General features: G+C 59.0%; 1 protein-coding gene and 1 long non-coding RNA gene across 7 annotated transcripts in view; one reads left to right on the top strand and one right to left on the bottom strand.

Moving 5' to 3' along the window:
• Nucleotides 1–14,971, bottom strand: part of Prdm15 (PR/SET domain 15) — a 46,141-nt gene extending 31,170 nt beyond the window's left edge. For 2 of the 6 annotated variants that reach the window (XM_027929130.2, XM_071615018.1), the window contains exons 1-6: nucleotides 9,399–9,968; nucleotides 5,432–5,476; nucleotides 4,792–4,885; nucleotides 3,101–3,254; nucleotides 2,327–2,579; nucleotides 642–743 (exon numbers count right to left, since the gene is read on the bottom strand). In XM_027929130.2, the coding sequence (XP_027784931.2) occupies nucleotides 642–743; nucleotides 2,327–2,579; nucleotides 3,101–3,254; nucleotides 4,792–4,885; nucleotides 5,432–5,476; nucleotides 9,399–9,405 (655 nt within the window). In that variant the 5' untranslated portion in view covers nucleotides 9,406–9,968. Of the gene's footprint in view, nucleotides 1–641; nucleotides 744–2,326; nucleotides 2,580–3,100; nucleotides 3,255–4,791; nucleotides 4,886–5,431; nucleotides 5,477–9,398; nucleotides 9,969–10,397; nucleotides 14,295–14,913 lie in introns of those variants that run through there. The other 4 variants (XM_071615015.1, XM_071615016.1, XM_071615017.1 and 1 more) reach the window with 4 other exon arrangements.
• A 998-nt stretch (nucleotides 14,972–15,969) lies between these two features.
• On the top strand, nucleotides 15,970–19,872 carry LOC114087822 (uncharacterized). Its single transcript, XR_003581891.2, has 2 exons — nucleotides 15,970–18,135; nucleotides 18,462–19,872. It is a non-coding gene; the product is annotated as an uncharacterized lncRNA (long non-coding RNA).
• Nucleotides 19,873–20,507: the final 635 nt, after the last annotated feature.

Here is a 20,507-nt window from a genome sequence, read left to right as displayed (position 1 = left end):
GGCCATCCCAGGACACAGGACCCGGGCACCAAAGCCAGCAGCATCTGTCTCTAAGAGATGGCCACTAAAGAGTGGCCCCTTCCGGTCTGGGAGGAAGCCCCTCACAGGTTCCAGCACGTCCCAACCGCAGGTGATGGAGCAGGGGTCATCCTGCACCCCCAGTCCAGCAGCTGCCTGGGCCACGTCCTCACAATCACCTCCGAGGCCCCGCCTCTGAGCACGTCCCACAGAGAATACAAGGTCCTGAGAGTCCCCGGGAGGCAAGAGGAAAAGTCCTCCCCAAGCAGAAGAGTGAAGACGACCCTGCGCAAGCCCAGCCATCCTGTGGACAGGGCTCTAACCCATCCTGTCCCCGGCCGGCCACTAGACGGGTAAGGCAGCCTGAGCAGACAAGCACCCTGCAGAGGAAGCAGCAGAGCAGGGACAGCAGGGGGGCCCATGCCCACCTCAAGCCCCTCAGCAGGCGGCTGTGTGGCCATGACAGTGGGGGGCTGGCCGGCCCTGAGGAGGGAACACGGGGCAGACAGGACAGAGCTGGGACAGGCCGGGAGCCACGGGGAAGAGGTAGTGTGCATGGGGGGGGGGGGCGACGCGGCCCCCCCACTGGCGGCCGTCCCCCACCCGCCAGCGGCTGCCCTTACCGTTGAGGAGCTGCAGCTCGAGGAAGGCGCTGGAGCACACCTTGCAAGCCCACGGGCTGCGCTCCGACTCCACGGGGCCGCTGTGCTCGGGGGTGCCTGCAGCTGAGACAGAGGAGCAGAGGTGAGCGGCCAGGGTCCACGGAGCCCCAGCTGGGAGAACAGACCCTGGCGGGTGACAATGACAGTGATGTGCCAGCAGCAGCAGCCCAGGCTGCAGTCTCAAGTCTCAGCTTCGTGCACACAGACCCTGTTTCACAGGTGAGGAACCAGAGAGCAGAGGCGGTGTCACAGCCACCCTCTGCAGGGGCCAAAGCCTGTGGGACCAGGCGCACCCCTTATAAGGCCTCAGGAAGAAAGTGAGCAGTGGGTGCACTTGCGTCCCAGCTCCCCAGAATGGGGCACTCTCAGGGCAGCCCCAGGACAACCACAGGCCTCTCCTGACTCCTCTGCCGTGTGCCAGGCCACATTCCACGAAACCTTTGCCACGCCAGCCAGCAGGACACACGGCCGTCCCCAGCCAGCAGGACACACAGCCGTCCCCAGCCAGCAGGACACAATACTGTCCCATGTGGCTGCTTATGTCACGCCATGGCTGTGCTAAGAAAGACCATTCTCAAGTGAGACTCCCTTCACTTTAGAGTAAGAAGGAGAGTCGGCGTCCACCCCTGGCGGGCAGCCACTCCTCACGATGACAACAGGTACCCTGAGCTCCCTTGGGCAGGGGTCCTGAGAGCCGTAGGAGACCACTGCTTTGCAGGTCAGAATGTCCAATTCCCATAATCTCACACGGTCTCTTAAAGTTACATGACGAGGTCCCACGCCCACAATGTGGGGAGGACAACCTGGAATCCCACCCACCCTGCTTCTGGGGTGGAGATGCGCCAGACCTGACCAGCACCACAACCGTGGATCTGCTTCTCCAGCAGACACACGGGGCAGACAGGGTACTTGCATGGCACCTGCCGAGTCTTTCCTTGCACATACAAACTTGTACACACACCTGTGTACCTATGCATCTATGCACAACACTAAAACATGCTTGTGTATGCACCAACACACAGACACACACCTAAGTACCCCTGCACACCTAAGATGCACACACCTATGCACCTACACACAAAGACACGCTCATGCCTAGGCACCCCTGCACAGATGTGCACATGTCTGTGTACCACGCATACCTAAGATGCACCCACACTAAGACACATGCCTAGGCATAGCACTCACACCTGCACACATGTGCACGTGCACACACACAGTCCCCGAGGCAGGGTGCAGGCTGCTACTTGGGGCAGAGCAGCAAGACTGCAGCTGGATTTGGGGTTCCGGTAGGGGTTCCTTTACCTATTACACTGACCTTGAGCCCGTTCCTGAACCACTCTGACCTCAGGGATAAATTCCCCACACAGCACTGGGGGGATAAGTCACCATGGGAGGCCAAGCGCATGGCCATTGTCCCCTATCCTATCCTATCCAAGAGCCCCAATTTACCTGGAGGGGCTGAGGTGGCACTCCTCACCAGCAAGAATCCCAAGGAGCGGAAGCTTCCACCTGCCCGTCACCTGAGCTCAGCAAGCAGGTCCACAGACCCAGTGTGCAGGCCTCGCTGTGTGTGCTACCCTCTGTCCACCCACCCGCCTGGCCCGCCCCACCCACAGGAGCTGGGAGACGGTCACGGGACCCACCGTGGACGCTGGAGCAGGCCTGCTTCAGCATGGGCTTGTCCATCTTCTTGGCGTAGAAGGCCGCATACCACACGCGCAACTCAGCGCCAGCAGGGATGTCCCGCGAGGTGGTGAAGTACACGTCACTGCCGTGCTGGAAGGCCGTCAGGTTCTGGTGCCCGGGCTCCACTGCCGGCCGCACCAGCATCATCCAGTTGCAGTCATCCTCGTTGGAGGTGTCGAAGCACACAGGGTGGCCGTCCTGCTGGAACACCTGGGGTGCGGCCAGGAGCGGGGTCTCAGGGGCCTGCCTGGTGCATCATGCCCAAGGCCTAGGGGCCCCACGGGACCTGTGCAGGGACCTAGGTGTGCAGTCAAAGGGAGACCGCGTGGAAGGGGCGGATGGGCGGCCATAGGCAAAGGAAGCAGGAGACACAGTGGGCGGCCCCTGTGTCATCAGGATACCCGAGTTCTACCCGTGACCCGAGGGGACCTCCTGCTCAGGGCCTGGGTCTGAAAGAGCCCACAGCCTGGTGAGCAGATGCAGGCCGGGCAGGGGAACCCACGTGCTCTGGTTCCAGTCAATCCCACAGGGGCAGGGCCCCTACGTTCTAGTTGACCATGGTCCCTCACTGAGGGAGACCCCGCCCCTCGCCTGAGCTTTTCCTGCAAATCCATACAACATCCCCCGGCTGTTTCCAAGGTCTGGAATCACTGGACTCAGCAGCCCCCGCTGGCCGTGCCCTCAGGAACGGTCACAAGCCCTCAGTCCTGAAACTCCTGCAGCAGCTTCACCTTCAGGGGAAATGCGGATTCCTTCTCCCACTTGGCCACCCTCCTGGACTCGAAGGGGCCAAACTGTGTCCGCTTGACCAGCTGCGTGACGGCGAACACGCCTTCCGCCCCATCTTCCAGACGTCGGATCTCCAGGTTGGAAGGCAGGGAAGACCTGGAAGTGAGAGGACATGACTCCTGGGAGGCTCTGCCTACCTGCCCCCTGGGCAGCAGCAGAGCTCAGGGACTGGGAGCTCCTCCCTGACCACCACCAGGTGCTGAGGTGACTCTCCAGATAGCAGCAGGAGAGCTCTCCTCAGCCGCTCCACAGCACTGCGGCCAGATCGTAATGACCCCCAGGCCTGGTCACCCAGAGACCACCTCCAGGCCAGGCAGATGTGCCTGTGCCCACGATGTTTACCAAAGGACATGGTTAAGAACCCCACAAAAGACAGGGAGCCCAATTAAGATGGGTTGTTGCCTTCAAGGGCGGGAGGAAGAACTTAAAGGGGTTGGGCATGCCAAGGACCAGAATAGGGTACCAAGGGGTCGGGCCGCTGTCTCACTGAAGATGTGGCCTTTTTCCCACCATGTTTTTTACTGGTGCATCATAGCTGTACGAGGTGGCGGGATCTGCTGTTACCCATCGGTACATGCACATCACAGAACAGTACTCTTCCTGAGCACTGAAGTGGCCTTTTCAATTAACCGAGAAGGTCAAGGGCAGGGCTGGAGGAGAAGACCACATGAACTGGGGCTTTGGCATGGGACAAGGGTTGGACCAAGATGTGGCCAAAAGCACAAGTGGAGAGAAGCACAGACCCCGTGGGGGCAAGCGGGGGCTGGGCTGGTATGAGGAGCCCAGCACCGGGGCTCTGACTGTGTGGCCAATGTCCCCCCTGGATGCTCCTGGACAACGGGCAATGCCCTGAGGGTTTGGGGAAGAGGAGAGTTGATCAGCTCTCTGCTTTGGGCAAAAAATATTCACTTCTTTGTTTTGAATACACTAAGTCTGTCTGAAGCAAAACAAATAAGTGGGCTGGGGTGGGGCAGCTGGGGGCTTCCAGAAACTGCACTGACGTGCCAACAGCCATTGTTTCAGCCTCACCTGTGCCTGGCACCATCACAGGTGAGACCACAAGCCCACAGCCTAGCCGTACCTTCTCTACATTTCAGAGATGACTGAGTCTTGGGAAGGAACACACCATGCCCAAGTTCACAGGGCTACACGTGGCAGACCTGGCATGGCCTCCCTTGCCCTGGCCCCAGGGGCGGCCTGCACAGTGAGGGATGGGGAGCAGCTGTGGCCGCAGACACCTCCACACACCTGCAGGTGCTTTTCCAGGGGCTGCCGTGGCCTGGCCTCATTGCCTGGCCTCCCTGCCCGGGCTGCCACCCAGCCACCTTGCCTGTGGTGTGCACCTGTCAATGGGCAGGTCTGGATCCAGAACCCGGGGGAAACCCCAGAAGCAGACCCACAGCTTGGCCACTGCTGCTCAGGGCGTAAAGAATGCAGCCCGCCCAGAGGTGGCCCGGCCCCCAGAACATCCCACTGCGTGGGACATGGCCTCTACCTCCTGCGCTCGCCCAGCGCCCTACTCACACTCGCACAGGCCTCACTCCTCTGGCTCCCCACTCCTGTCTATAGACACCCGCCCCACAGAGGACCCGCCACAGACAGGGCTATGAGGCAACTCAAGGCCATCACTCACCTTGCCCTGCTCAGCACGAAGGAGTCCTTGACCATGACCACTGGGCCCAGCTCAGGACACTCGGAGTCATGGTACTGGCTACAGTCTTCACACCCTGCAAACAGACACGGAGTGTCGGAGGGCACAGTGCACAGGGAGGGAGACACCCGAAGCCACAAGCCCAGGACGCAGGGACCCTGCAGAGCACGGCTCCCCTTTGCAATCCCCAAACAGAGCCTACACAGACACCACGCCCCTCCCCAGAAGAGCTCCAGCTCTGCATCCCAGTCCCACACCACCTCTGTGGAGGCCAAGACCAGGACCTTCCCAAGGGCAGGGTGCCAGAAAGTCCTGAGGATGGTGGGAGGCCGGGCAAGCACCGGCCTGCCTGTCAACCCAACATGCGCCCCTGTCTCTAAACCCTGGACTCTGTTTTTGAATCGAGGGCTACCCTGCAACGCGACCCTGCCAGGAGTCCTGAGGACGATGACCCTGGACACCCCACCCGGGCAGGGCACTGCTGCGCAGTGAGCCACGTCCTCCAAGCAGTTTAAAAGGAAAAGACTTCTGTGTTCTTGTTTTTAATGGAAGTGGTTTTGCCCAGACAGCAAGTGTCCGGCCCTCTGTGTTCCTGGCCCAGATGGGTCTGCGAGTCACTTACAGATGAACATGATCTCTTCGCTGCCATCTTCCGCCATCTTCACACCTGTCAGGACACAAGACAACCAATTACTGATGTGCTCCCCCACCCAGCGTTTTTGGTTTTGGTTTTTTTTGGTTTCATGGATTGAACCCAGGGGCACTGGACCACTGAGCCCCATCCCAGCCCTATTTTGTACTTTATTTAGAGACAGGGTCTCACTGAGCTGCTTAGCAGCTTACTGAGTTCCTGAGGCTGGCTTCGAACTCGCAACCCTCCTGTCTCACCTCCCAAGCCACTGGGATTACAGGCCTGTGCCACTGTGCCCAGCCAGAAGAGCGTTTTTAAACACAGAGCCCAGCAAGGCCTCCCCTGACCCATGCAGGGACGTCTGTGTGCTGCAAGGAACAGCGGGTAGCACCGCTCAGGGGAGGTCTCTGGGACACTTCCTCACTTAAAAAATCACTGTTTTTAATGAACCCAGAGGATGGGAAGGGCCTTGTGACTAGGAGTCCTCGTGACTCAGACTCCACCTCATCACCTTAGGCCTCAGTGTCCACTGGTGACACAGACACCAGCTGCCAGCCTTCACACTGCCCCTCCTCCGTCCTCCATCCCAGGAGCAGTCACGTCTAATGCGGCTGGTTTCCCTGTCTCTCCTTGTGCCTCGTGTCCCATAAACTCCCTACACATGACATCGCGGAGGCGCTCCTGCTCCACGCAGACCTTGGTCAAATCTGGCCCCTTCTGTTTCCCACCTATCCTTTGGGGGCCACCTTAAAACCACCTCCATGATGGGCAGCGGGGCGCAGGGCCCCCGCCCCCGCATGGCCTCGCACCCCTCCCGCCTTCCCTCTGGGCCTCTGCTGGGCCTCTTATCAGGAGAGTGTGCATGCTGGTTCCCGATGCTGACCCCACTCTCCCTCCGCCCACCGGCCCCAGCAGCTGGGAGACTGAAAAGCAGGCAACACGCAGCCCAGATGCACACTTGGGTTCACCGAGCACACGTGTGGTCATGGACGGAGCAGAGCAGAACCCTCCATGATGAGAGGGAGTCAGCTACACGGACACGAGGCTGAGGAGGTGGGCTGCCAGGTCTCCTGTAAGCAGCCAGGGACAGCCACGGCGTACCTCCCATCACCGCACAGGGCCCCTGAGCATGTGCACACCAACACTGAGCTGTGAAGCATGAGCACCTCTGGCTGGAACCACGCCTTCAACACGGGTTTTAGGGGACATTAAGATCCAAGCCATGACAGACAAGGAGGCAGATGCGCGCGGTGGGCTGGGGGCTGCTCTGACGGCGGCTCCTGTGGCACTGGGCCTAAGGACCTACACACCTGCCACAGGACCCCTCCCCTCCCCTCCGCTCTGCCTGGGTCAGGAGCGTCTGTAATGGGAACAGCAGGTCTCGGGAGGCCACCCAGGGCTGCAGTCAGACCCCAGCAGGGCACAGAGCCTGAGGATGTGAGCACCGGAGCAGAGAGAGCAGGGACTCGTTCCCGCGGAGTCCACCGAGGCCGGCTGGCCGCCTCTTTCTGGGGCAGCAGCTGCCTCTGACCTGCACCTCAGACAGCCCCGCCCTCCATGTGCCCCGTAGAGCTGCAGGGAGAGGACACCTGGCTGAGCTGCTGGAGGAGAAGTTTCAAGACACAGCAGGAGGGCGGGCGCTGCTCACATGGCGCTCATCGAACAGCTTTGGGGACAACACTCTCAGTAACCTGGTCCCCAAAGGGTGGCCTCTCTGAACAGCTCTTCACAGCCCAAGACAGAGACCACAGCCTCCCCGGGCAGCGTGCAGGGACAGCACATCTGCCTTTAGGAAAATGGCACCCTCCCCTGCCCAACACGTGCCGATGGAGAAGGGGGAGTCCAGTCCCGCATCTGGCCCACAAGCCCCCCACAGTGAGGTCACAGGATGCTCTGGTGCACACAAAAGGGAGGAAAATAGACGGAAAGCATGAGCGTCTGTCGTCTGACCACCAGTCCTGCCTCCCCAGCTGTGCTCACTGTGGACCCCGAACCAGGAGGCAGCAGGACCAGTGTGGCCTGGAATTTCCTGGAAATGTAAACCCTGACCCCACCCAGAACTTCGATGGGACTCCGTGGGGCCAGCAAGGGCTCCCACGGCCCCTAGGGGAGACCCCCCACAGCCCAGGTCTAAAGTGCGCTGCACCAGGACAGGCCAGGACACCAGGGCCTCCCTTGGTGTGGCAGGAAGAGTGGACCTCAAGCAAATGTCCTGTGTGACTACTCACACCGGAGCTTCCGTGGCAGCCACAGTGGTGACAGGCCTAGAGACACGAAGGGAGGGATCACTAAGGGAAGAAGCAAGCAAACCATCTTCAAAAACATGTGCAGCACAGTTCTGAAAGAGGAGATAGGTCAGCAGGTAAGCAGAGAGGACTTCTGCGGCCATTCTGAGAGGCCACTTCAGACCCCAGTCCCGAGGGTGCTGCATACCTGCAGGCCAAGGTCAAGATCTGAGAGACTCTGCTCAGGATGACAGCCTCTGAACATAACCGGGCAGAGGGCACTTCCCAGGCACACTGACTATCAAGCTGAGGAGCCACAGTCCACAGCTGGGCTCTGGGGTCCTGCTGTAAGGGGACTGGTGGCCAGAGCCCAGGAACACCTGCTACCGCCGCGTGCTAGAAGTGAAGCACCTGAGCTGGCCATGGCCCCCCTCAGCCTGTCTCCTCCTCTGTACCACGAGAGGCTAACTGGACTCTCTGCGTGCCTTGGACCTGCTTAAACTCTAGGCCATCAGTGCCACAAGTGTCCTCCGACTCCTCCTCCCCTCCTCCCTCCTCCTCCAGCGCTGCCACACCTGGGTCGACCTAACCACTGTGGCAGTCCAGTGCAGACAGCACACTTGCAACACTGCGGGCCCAGGGCAAATCCAGCTGTCGCCTGCCGACCCCACAAAGCTGGAACTCGGGATCCTGGCATGGACCATTCTGTAGCTTCCCTCTTCCTGACCCCACTCCCCGGCACACAGTGCCCTCTTCTCGCCAAAGGAAGGGGCTCCCTTCTGGGCCGCCCCGGCCCTGCGCTGCTCTCGGCCGGGGTTCACCTTTTCTTCTCCGGCCTTCTCGTCAGCTTCAGAGGATGGAGCTGTATGAGCCACACCTTCCTTCCCGGCCAGAGCCACACGCCAGGAGGGCAGACCCAGCTGCCGGGGGCGTGGCGGGCCTGGTACAGGTTCCCAGGCCGCAGGTCGGGCGCTGCTCTGCCCACAGACGTCTCCACACACCACTTACTTGGCCTCTGCTTCCCCACCTGGCCCTGCCACCATGGTGGCCCAGGAGAGCAGAGTGGGCACTCTAGAGTCCTGTTGCACATGTCCTAGACTACAGCGGGCACCAGACAGTGGGCCTCTGCCACAGTCAGGGACTGAGCACTGCATCTGCTCAAGGTGTGGACTCCTCGCTGGGCCTGCAGACACCCAGCGCACAGCCCAAGGTGCCTTCCTTTTGTATCTGTCCCCCCACATCAAACTGCGGGGCGGAGCCCGCTCAGCTCTGCACACAGATGCGGTCACCACTACGGAGGTCCATCTAAAACCTGGCATTGCAGGTGGACTGACCCTAAGTGATGACCTAACTGACCTTGTCCCCCTTCAAGATGAGGACACCAAGGGAACAGCAGCTACCATATGGTCAAGAGGTCGCCCCCGAGGGGAACTGGGGGCTCCTGGGGCAATAACGATGTCAGGACCTCACAGCATTGGGAGATGTTGACGAGCCAGACCCCAGTTTGACGAGACTGCTTCTCAGGCGTCCATCCCCCCATGGTTCTTGGTGACTTGACACTCAACTGAATGGGGCTGGGGATGCTTGGTCCCCTGTCGTCCCAGTATGTCAATCCCTGTCCCGCCCCCAGACCCACAGGCAGATCTCCAGCCTACTCTCTGGCTGTCCTGTGGCCTCTGCTGCTGCCCCTTGGCCAGCGTTTGTTCACGGGACGCACGAGCTTGCATGCTCACCTGGCATCCCCCCAGGTCTGGTAAGTCAGAGTGTGGGACGCGTGACTCTGAAAACCTCTGGGCATCAACACGTGTGCCACACGTCTCCAGCCCGCCTCTGAAGTCTGCTGCTTGTTTCGGGCTGGCTTGGTTCTGGTGCATAGTTCTGCTTGCTGCTTTGTGTGCGTGTGCGATGACGCTCTGCTGCACAGGGAAGCCGCAGTACTGGGTGTGCTTAGCTGTCTCCTGCAGGCCCCGTGTCCTGTGCCGGCTGGTGGGCCTGGGTGGGTCTGGACGTTGTGCCTGTGTGCAGAGGCCCTGCAGATGCTGTGGAGCAGGGGCAGCAGGGCCGCCTTCCCACATCCTCCGCAGCTTCCTAGCTGTGGGCCTGTTCCTGCCCACTGTCTCCTTTCCTGGGTCCACTCCCTGGATCTGGGGACATTCTCCCTGGAGCTTCCCTGGCTGACAGGGACCTGGAAGTCCATCTTCTGGATGTCCCCACAGCCACCAGTCTGATTTCTTTGCGGCTGGCAGAGGCCCCAGGTGCCACTCCACCACAGCACCCTGGAAGGTCGGCCTCAGCGTCACGCTGGGCAGCCCTGGGGCAGCCCTCTCCGCCTGGCACTGTGTCCCGAGCCCTGAGGTTTCTGTCACTATTTCTTCTCTGTTCTCTTTCTGAACCTCTTGGCTTCCCCCAAAAGGACATCTGCGTTCTCATTTTCACTTCTGGTTCTTTAAGAGGAATTTCTGGGCCAAGAGGAGAGAAAGGCGCGCGCCCTACCATCTCCACATGGTCAGGGGCAGAGTGGACCCTCGCCTGGGTCAGCACCCAACCCGCCAGGTGTGCACTGAGCAGCCTGGTCAGCAGGCTGCGGCGGGCTTGTTGCCCAACAGTGCTGGAGTAGCAGGTTTTGCTCACTCCACGGCCACCAGCAGCATAACTAACGCGCCCATTAAACCCACAAAATTACACATTCACACATTTACACTTACAAAGAGCAAAGACCTGCGTTACAATACCTGTGCACACCCTTCTCAAAGGCAGGGCCCTGGTGCAGGTGTCCTTCCTCCCCAGAGTGGTGGGAGCGAGAACCCAAATGGTCCCACTGGGCAAGTCAGTGGCTGACAGCGCTGTTGCACCTGAGCCGTGTCATTCGGCCGAGGTGGAGGTTTCCGATGCTTGGGCAAGGTGACCTGTGACCTGAAGCCCAGACTGCTGCACCGCCAACAGGCCAAGCAGAGCCAGGACACACAGCGCACACCAGGCAGAGAGGAGCAGGGCCTCTGAGAATCCACCTCCACTCGAGTTTGTGGCAACGGGAAGCTGAGGGCCACTGGAGCTCATCCACCCCACAGACCTGGGACACCCAGGATGCAGCGCCTGACAGACTGCAAAAGCAGGTTCTTTCTCATATACTCTCACCATGCAAGAGGGAGAGAAAGGCGTGCACCCTACCATCTTCACATGGACGGAGGAGGCCTCATGGAGGCCTCAGCGGACGCCAGCACCGTGATCTCGAGCTTCCAGCTTCCAGAGTGCTAAGGTTTAATTTCTTTTCTTTATAATTTACTTAGTCGGTCGTATTCTGGGATAGCAGCAGAAAACAGGCTAAGGCAGAAACTGCCCTCCATCTGTCAAACTCTTATTCAGTTCTTAAAGCCCAACCCAAATGCCCCTCCTGCCCAAAGTCCTCTTGGCTACAACTGCCACACGACACACCACACCTCTCCCTACAGCACCCAAGACACTCAGAGCCCAGCACTAGCACACACTGTGTGCCTGCAGGTCCCTTCCCCACGCAAATCTCCGTTTTTCTGTCCCTTCTACTGCTGAAGTCCTCCTAGAGGACTGGCCCACTTCACCCCTCCTTTGGCATGTGAGCGGGCTGCCTCTGGCTCCACCAGACCCCTGCCCGTGTCTGTCCCTCCTCCAGTGACTCCCGGCAGGGAGGCCCCGGCCCCCCTGGATATCCTTCTTGAGCTACAGTCTCCTGGTCACTTTCCCTCTGGCTGGACGCTCCTTCCTTGGCCCCTTTACTGGCCGCCCCTCCATCCAGCATCCCGAGCCTCCACAGTGGACGGCCCAGGCCGGCTCCTTGGTCCTCCCTCCCTCTAGTTCTGACCAAAGCCAGTGCTCCACAGCCCTTGCTCCTTCCCAGGCCCTCTCTCTGTAGCAGCCTGATGCCTGCTACGATGTGTGGGAATCTCTTCACCTCTCTCCACCAGGGTCTTGCTCTTTCCTGCATTCAGCTGACAGCTTGCCCTGTTCACACCAAGTTTCAAGAGCTACAAGGGACATAACTTGACTTTCTAAAATAAAACCGTTGTCACTCTTGTAAATCTACTGATATCTACACCTACACTGAGATGGCCTGCTATCTACAGCACATGTGAACTAACCCTTCTGTGGCCACAGGAAGCTGACCACATTTCTGCTCCATCCATTCCTGCTTCTACCACTGCAGAACTCAAGCCCAGTGCCACACGCTGCGCTTGAGTCTCCTCTACTGATGCCTCACTGCAACTTTCTGCAACACACAGTGTGTCAGGACACTGGCCTTGATTCTGCAGGACCGCAGGCTGGCTGGCTGCTTCCGGCCATCGCTGTGTTGCCCGCAACACCAAACAAACATCACAACCTCACAGCAAGCTGTGCTCAAGCAGGTGGACAGGCGTTCTTCCCACCAGTCCCGGGTGGACAAATGTTCCCCTCTGTAGCTCTCCTCCCCAGCACACGAGCACCTGTGGCCTGGGAACAGGTGAGACGGAGTGGAAGGTCTGCACACGGGCCTTGGGCTGCCCCCAACAGTCCCAAGCACATAGCTGCAGTCAGCCTGCAGGACCCTGCAAGCCACTGAGGGTCTGTCCCCGCCACATAGCTGGACCAAGGGCCCATGCCCCAGCCCTCACCATGAGTCTCCTGCTCTGCAACAAGAGGGGTCCTTCCTCAGTAGGAGTCCCTGGAGGACAGGCCCATGGCACCCAGCCCTGTGCATCATCCCTGCCCACCTGGCAGCCCTCACCACTGTCTTACCCATGATTCCTATTGCTTCTTGTCTACACTGCCTCCCCTACCTGCCTGAACTGGGGTCCCACCCACAGGGACGGCTGAAGGTTGCCTGGCTGCTGGGGCCCTGAGGTCCCCTTGCCACCCACCCCTGAGGGCCCAGCAGTACTCTGCACCTCAGTGAGCCGCTGTGCCAAGGCCCACTGTACCCATCTCACCAGGGCAGGGCCTGCCCCACCCATGGACAGCTCAGTCCCCACCTGGCTCCCCTCTGTGGACACCTGTTTGAATGAAGTCCTGTTGGGCCTGGATTCCTGTCACACTCACTCAGCAGCCATAGGGTCATCTAAGAACACAGACCCTGCTCCAAGCCCCCAAAGGAACCTGTGGTGCTCAGAATAAAAATGCGGTCCTGCTGCCTCCCCTCTTCTTCACCACACTGGTCTCTCCATCCTTGAGGCCCAAAGCTTATTCCCACCCCAAGGCCTTTGCAATTGTCAGGCATGTGTCTGGGATGAATTCCTTCTGATCTCCAGGAGGCTGCCTCATAGCACTGGTCTCCGTTCAAACGCCCCTCCTCAGGTGACCTTTCTGGTCCAGCTCCCTGGGTGCACCATCCTGCCCGCCTGGCAGCCCCACCCCTGTCCTTTCTTCTTCATGCCCTCACCACTGTCTTACCCAGGATTCCTACTGCTTCTTGTCTACACTGCCTCCTCTACCTGCCTGAACTGGGGTCCCCCAGGCTTTCTCTTACTCAGTGCTGGGCACATGAAAGTGTCCTTCTGTAGAGATTTACCGAGTGAACAGCTGGCCAAATCACCTAATCTGTGCACCTGAACACCACGGTGAGCCAGCCAGAGTGAGCTATGCTTTGCAAACGAGAAACTGAGCCTGAGAAGCACTTAAGTCACTGCTCACAATCACAGAAGCTGTTCCAAATCTCCCTCAAGTCTGTAAAGTATGGTTTTTCTTTTGAGGCCTTCTGCACCAATAACAATGAAAAAAATATCAGAGCTACATCCTCAGTGGGCAGAGTTCCTTTTCGAATATAATTATTCTAAGATAAGCTATTAGCCTTGCAACTATGGTTGCTTTCTAAAGTTTGTCTTCTGGAGAAATAACTGTTGCATCTGTCTTCAAAACTAAACATATTTACATGTTCTTTCTTGGTAACTTTGCTGCAAAAGTAGTAATCACAGATATAAGAAATGAGAAAATTTTGTATTTTTCCCTTTTCAAATCCAGACTAACAGTCCTATTTCTTAAGGATTCACTGTAAGGCTGTGATTTCAAGGAAACCCAGGGAAGTGGAGAGGAGCTATAAAAATGAGGTGGAAAAGGCCAGGCTTGGTGTGTATGTGGGTGTCACTCAGGCCAGTGTTCACCCCAGCACTACCTGGGGAGAACTGTCCTGTGCCCTCAGGAGGTCTGTGCAGCCAGGTGCTCCCACACTCTTCACCCTCAAAATGCCTCAGGCCCCAGTAGGGTCCCCACACTCGGCATTAGGTGTGGCTTCTGCAAATGCTGGCACTGGTGGACCACTAGTGGAGGCACTGGTCTTCCTGCTTCTGGATGGCACACTGGTTCCTGCCATTTTAAACCACCTTTGGCGGGGGAGAGGGGTGGCAATTTCTGAGCATGTGTGAAAATAGCTCTCATGGGCTACACCCAGGCTTGGTGCATGGCACTGGCCTCCAGGGAGTAGTGATCAGGTCTGTGTGCTCACAAACACAGGAGGCCGCACGTGGCCCTCGCCCCACCTGTCCACTTCTTCCCTGGGCACCTGTCGCCGCTTTCACGCCCTTCCCTCTGGCACCAAAGGGTTCACCCAAGTAAGGTCAAGGGGCCCTGGGGAGGCCACCGCCAGCCCTCCGCTTTTCTACTCCCACTAGGGGCTGGGGCCCGGGGCCTCTCCGTGTTGCCGGGCTCTGCCCAAGGACGCGGGAAGGGAGGCCACGCGAGGCGGAGGGCGCGGAAACCCCGCGCTGGGCCGGCGGGGGCCGTTTTGCGTGCCCGGGGCCTGGCGCCCACACTGGGCTGCGCGGGGGCAGCGGGCCCGCCAGGGCGGCGCGGAGAGCGGTGGGCGGCGCGGAGGGCGGTGGGCGCCGGGCCGGCCCCGCAGCGGGAGCGGGCGGCCGGGGGCGCGGGGCGCGTGCGTGGGCGCGGGCGGGCGGCGCGGAGGGTGCGAGCCGGGCCGTGGGCGGCGGGCGGCGGGCGCGGCGCAGGCCCGGTACTGGGCGGCGGGCGCGGACGGCCCGGAGCGCCCGCGGCGGCGGGACCCGGCGGGCGGCGGCGGGCGGGCGCGCAGGGCGATCCCGGAGCGGCTCCGGAAATCCAGCCGGGTTTTGACTCCGATCGCCCACGGCGCCCGCGGCCGGCGAATGTAACAAAGAACAGTCGGCATGGCGGCTGGACCGGGGCGGGCGGGCGCGGCGGGGCGGGCGGGCGCCGGGCGGCGGCGGGCGGGCGGCGCGGGCCGGGCCGGGGGCGCGCGCCGGGGCGGGCGGCGGGCCGGGCCCGGGGCTTTACCTGCCTTTGGAATGTGCAGAGCAGGATCGGATCCGGACTCCGGGTTGCGATCCGCTCCGGAAACTGCGCAGCACCGGAAGCCGGGGGGCGGCGGCGCGGCATCGTGGGAGTTGTAGTGCGCGGCCCGGCGCGGGCGGGGCGGGGCGGAGCGGGCGGCGTGGACGGGGTGTCGGGGAGCGGGCTAGGTGCGTGGAGGGCCGGGGAGCGGACGGGGTGTCGGGGAGCGGGCGAGGGTGCGTGGAGGGGCCGGGGAGTGGACGGGAGGGGCCGGGGAGTGGACGGCGTGTCTGGGAGCGGGCGGCGGTGAGTGGACGGGGTGTCGGGGAGCGGGCGAGGGTGCGTGGAGGGGCCGGGGAGCGGGCGGAGTGGACGGCGTGTCTGGGAGCGGGCGGCGGTGAGTGGACGGGGTGTCGGGGAGCTGGCGAGGTGCGTGGAGGGCCGGGAGCAAACGGGGTGTCGGGGAGCGGGCGGCGGTGAGTCGACGGGGTGTCTGGGAGTGGGCCAGGTGCGTGGAAGGCTGGGAGCAGACGGGGTGTCGGGGAGCGGGTGGCATTGAGTGGACGGAGTGTCTGGGAGCGGGCCAGGTGCGTGGAGGGCCGGGGAGCAGACGAGGTGTCCGGGAGCGGGTGGCGGTGAGTGGACAGGGTGTCTGGGAGCGGGCGAGGTGCGTGGAGGGCCGGGGAGCCGACGGGGTGTCGGGGAGCCGGCTGCGTGGACACGGGGTGTGAGGGAGTGGGCACCGGTGCGTGGATGCGCAGGGAGCGGGCGGCGGTGAGTGGACGGGGTGTCGGGGAGCGGGCAAGGGTGCATGGAGGGGCCGGAGCGGCCCAGGTGGACGGGGTGTCGGGGAGTGGTGGCAGTGCATGGACGGGGTGTTGGGGAACGGGGTGGGGGGCATGGACTAGGAGTCCGGGAGCGTGTGGCGGGCGGCGTCAACGGGGACCGGTGGAGCGGGCAGCGTGCTTAGGGGTTGAGGGAGCGTGGGGGGGCGGTGTGGATGGAGGGCTGGGGGAACGTGTGACGCACAGCGTGGACCCAGGAGCTGGGGGAGCAGGCTGCATGGACGGGGCACCTGGAGGAGTGGGTGGCTGGCCATGTTCAGGACAGACTGGAAGGGCAGGACGGGAGCGGGAGGCTTGGATGCCGCCAGCGTGGGGCGGAGGGCGCTCTGCCACCACGCAAGGTCCAGCCCCACTGGTCCCTTTTCTCCCTGCAGCTGCTAGGTACAGTGGTTTCCCAGGGTGGAAGGTGGTGGTGACATGGAGGGGGTCGAGTTTTCTCCAGATCAGGTCTGGGGTTGCCAGATTGTCCTAATTTCTGAGTTTAGCCCGTGTTGGCATTCTGGGCTGGCTTTTTGTTTGGTTTATAAGGACTTCGTGAAGTCACAGGCCTAGCAGCCGCAGCGCCGGGAATGGGAATCCTCCCAGGGGCTTCACTCCAGCGGCTGCCTTGGAGCAGCCAAGTGAAAAGCTTGGGACGTTGAAGCACCCAGCCATGGAGTGTGTGTGCGGTACCCTGTGCTAGTAATCCCCAGACTCAGATCAGGAGGCACAGGCAAGCCTGCGCCAGTCAACAACCCCCTGCCTCAAAGTTACAAGGACTGGGGATGTGTCTCAGTGCTAAAGGGCCTGGCCGGCATTCATGAGGCCTGCTCTAAAATAAAAAGTGTGTGATGACAAAACACTGGAAATAGAAGGGACTTGGCTCTCTTGATCTAGTCCTGGCGTGCCCCGTTCCTGCCTGCCAAGACTTCCCGTGAGAGGAGGAGGAGGAACTGGGGAGATTTATTTGAACTGGGACCACAAAGAGCTCCTTTCCCGTGTATGTGAGGTCCTAGGAGTCACAGAGAATACAGTGTCTCTTAGGCACATGAGAAGACATCTAACTCTCCTATCTGAAATAAGACAACAAACAGGATTCCAGTGAGGGGATTTTTATTAGATTAGCAAAAAAATAAAAGATTCATAGCGTTACTTTGGAGGGATTCTAGAGGAGCACTGCCGTCCTGGGCTAGGGGGAAGGTAAATGTACATACCCGTAGAGATTCCAGATGCCGTCAGCCCACCAGTTCCACATGTGGCTCACCCTGCAGAGATGCACTATGCAGAGGGGCACCTGTGTAAGGTCAGTCATAACTAAGTGCCATTCAAAGGGAAGAGGTGGGTGCTCCTGGGCAGCCCTGGGGTGCCAGGTCATGTAGCAGAGAGGAAAGATGTTCAGGGGGCTCCCTGCCCCAACATCTACAGTGGCTTCCCAGTTGCAGTACAGGAAGCTGACCCAGAGCATCCCTCACCTTTCCAGAACACTCAGCTGTCCACCCTCCCCTCTTCCTGCTCAGACCCCGCCTCCTGCCAGCCTTCCTTCTCCCAGGTTTCCCACCGCCATCCCTTCATCCAGGTCTTTGCCCAAATGCTCTCCAGCCCTTTCCACACACCTATAGCTGACACACACCACAGCAACCCCTGTGCACCCCTTCTGGCCATCACTCAGGTGGCCAGTTCTCTGGGTCTCTGCACACTAAATAGGTACCGACAGAAAGTGGCAGGTCATAGCAAGAGTGAAGGACTGAGAGTAACAAAGACCTTGTGGTTTAGATCTGAGGTGTCCCCCCAAAACCCATGTGTGACAATCAGAGGTGAGATGATTAGATTATGAGAGATTCTGTGAGACTCTGCTGATCAGGGTTAACTGGATGATAACCATAGGCAGGTAGAGTGTGGCTGGAGGAAGGCTGTCACTGGGGTGTGCCTTGGGGGTTGCTGTTTTGTCCCTGTTGAGCAGAGCCCTCTACTTCCTGGTTTTCGGGTCCTGAGCTGCCGTTTTCTGCCATGACGACCCGCCTCACCTCAGGCCCAGAGCTGCAGAGTCAGGTGGTCATAGACAGAACTTCCGAAATCATGAGCCAAAATAAACCTGTCCTCTGTGTTGTTTTTGTCACAGCAATGAAAAAGCTAACTAAAACAGAAATTGGTACTGAGGAGTGGGACGTTGCTGTGACTGATGCGACCATGGGGCTCAGAAGCTTTTGGAGCTGGTTTGTGTGGCATGGGGGGGAGGGGTGTTTGAAAAGTTTAGAGAAGCTGCAGAATGTTGTAAGCAGAGCTTGATGGGTGACTGCAGCGAGTTCAGAAGACCTGAACGCCAGTGGCACTGAGGTTTCAGAGGAGAGGATGCGGTTGAAGTTGGACTGGAGGCCATTCATATCACGTTCTGGCAAAGAAGGTATCTACATCTTGCCCGTGTCCTGAGACTGGGAGGCTGAATTTAAAGGGGATGTAGTGATTGGTCTGTGGAGGGAATTTAGAGGTAGCGCAGCATTCAGACAGTGCATGAATGTTGCTGGTGGATTTTAGCCAAGCTTACCATGATAACCGGGAGCAGAAAGCAGAGCAGAAAGATTTGAAAAGCTTCCAGGCAGAAAAGTGTGCGCAAAACTGAGGCTAAGGAATGTGTGGCTGTTAAAGAAATTAGAACCACTAAAGAAATCATAGGAAAGATGGCTTGAGGGCTTCTCAGGAATTGGTAAGACCACACCTCTCTCTCTCCAGGGTGTAAAAGAAGACATTTTTTTGAGAAGAGACCAAAGGGGCATCCAGCTTGGGGGAGGGGGTGCTAGTAAGTTTTGGGGTTTGTTTTTACCATGCTTGGCCACCCAGGCATGCAGAGGCTGCTGCATCCGCGGTCCCAGCAGGCTCAGCTCCTAGTAGCTCAAGATGGCGGCAGACCTTGGCATCCATCACGTCGTGCTGGTGCTGCAGGAATGAGGGATGCTGGAGTTTGGGGTCGTGAAGGCTTCCACCAAGATTGCAAAGGAAGGCCTGGAGGCCTGGCAGAGTGCAGCAGGGTCAGAGTCCCTGTGGGACGCCCCTGAGAGGCCAATACATGAAGAGGTGAGAAGGAAGCCAGAAGCCTCAGTGGAGACCCCAAAGGTGCCAGTAACATAGGACAGCACCGAGGAAAGCTGCAGGTACGGGCAGAGACAAGCAGCAGAGAGGCTGTGTGGGCCGCAGCCCACGGCCCCGGAGAGACCGTCACCCTGCCAAGTGCCCAGGTGCTGGACATGGAGCTACAGGACTTGCTCGCCCACCAGGATTTCAGTCTTGCTTTGGTCTCATCCTTATTTTTCCCTTGTGGAATGGGAATGTTTACTCTGGGCCATTACATATTGGGTATATGTGACTTGCTTTTGACCTTTACAGGGGACAACATCCATGAATTTATCTTAAGTCTTGGATGAGATATTGGACTTGGACTTTGGGGCAGTGGTAGAACTGTTGAGACCATGGGGACTCCTGGAAATGGACCAAGTGTATTTTGCATTGTGAGATGGGTATGAGCTTTTGGGGGTCAAGGATAGAAAGTTATGGTTTAAATATGAAGTGCCTCCCAGAAGCTCATGTGTGAGACAATGCAAGCATTTCAGGGGTTAGACGAGTAGATTATCAGAGGTGTAACCTTGTCAGTGGATTGATCTACTGATGGATTGTAGGCAGGTAGAATGTGGCTGGAGGAGGTGGGTCCCTGGGTTGTGACTTTGGGGTTTATAGTTTGTCACTCACGCTCTGCCTACCTGTTACCTGCTTACCTGCTCTAGTTACCTATCCTGAGCTGCCCTTCTCCACCACACCCTCAGCCAGGAAGTTCTGCCTCACTTCAGGCCTGGAGCTGTGGGGTTGCCCGAGGATGTACTAACCCTCTGAAACTGAGCCCACATGAACTTTTCCTTCTCCACACTGTTCTTGTCAGGTCTTTCGGTCACGGTAACAAAAAGGCTGTCTATGACACACCTCAGTCCCCGGCCATTTCTCACGTCAAAGCCCACAATACGGCTGGTGTTCAATTTACACTCCCAACAGTCACTGTGTTGCCAAGAAAATTCTGTGGGTTCAGGATATTTCTTCACTAAAGGCTGGAAATAATACCTTCTAAGGCAAATAAATGTATATCCTTAATTCCAAAGTTAGAAAAAAAATGTCCAGTTTCATTACGAATCCTGACACAACAAATCTTTGAATCATGGGCAGAAAAAAAGGAAAACCGACTCACTATAAAGGATGTTCTTGTGGGTAAGAACTTCAGATGCTCTCTGTGGTGCTGGGTGACAGTACCACACAGGGTCGAATTTCCCAGGGTGATCCTGAGTGCGTGACAGTAGGGTGCTTTGTTCTCAGAGCCTGCTGAAGGGCCGAGGGTGACACGTCACAGTGCACCCCACAACCTCAAATACACAGTGAAGGACAAGTGGATGTGTGAGATGGCAGGGCAGGCGTGGCCACTGGGTGAGAGGTGGGTGAGTGGCAGGTAGATCTGAATTTTTAAAAAATGAGTTGAGAATTCTTTAGAAACAAGTGCTTCCATTACCATCAGCCTAGGAACACTGTCCCTAAGGAGTGTGTTCTCTAAGGGCGTGGCTCCCTACCCTGGTGGTGGCCTGCCCAGAGCCACGCTCTCCCAACTCCCACGCCTCACCTGCTCTGGTTTTCCTGTTCATCTGGACGCAAAACTCCTTCAGTGCCAGCATCATAGACACCCCTAGTCCCCTCTCCGTCTACCACTAGCTATTTTTTTTTTTAAGTCTGGCTAACTTTTATGCA

The sequence above is a fragment of the Marmota flaviventris genome, chromosome 8 (assembly GCF_047511675.1).
Source record: "Marmota flaviventris isolate mMarFla1 chromosome 8, mMarFla1.hap1, whole genome shotgun sequence".
Lineage (NCBI taxonomy): Eukaryota > Metazoa > Chordata > Mammalia > Rodentia > Sciuridae > Marmota > Marmota flaviventris.
The sequence above is the reverse complement of the archived record's forward strand: the minus strand, read 5'-3'. Positions and strand labels throughout refer to the sequence as shown.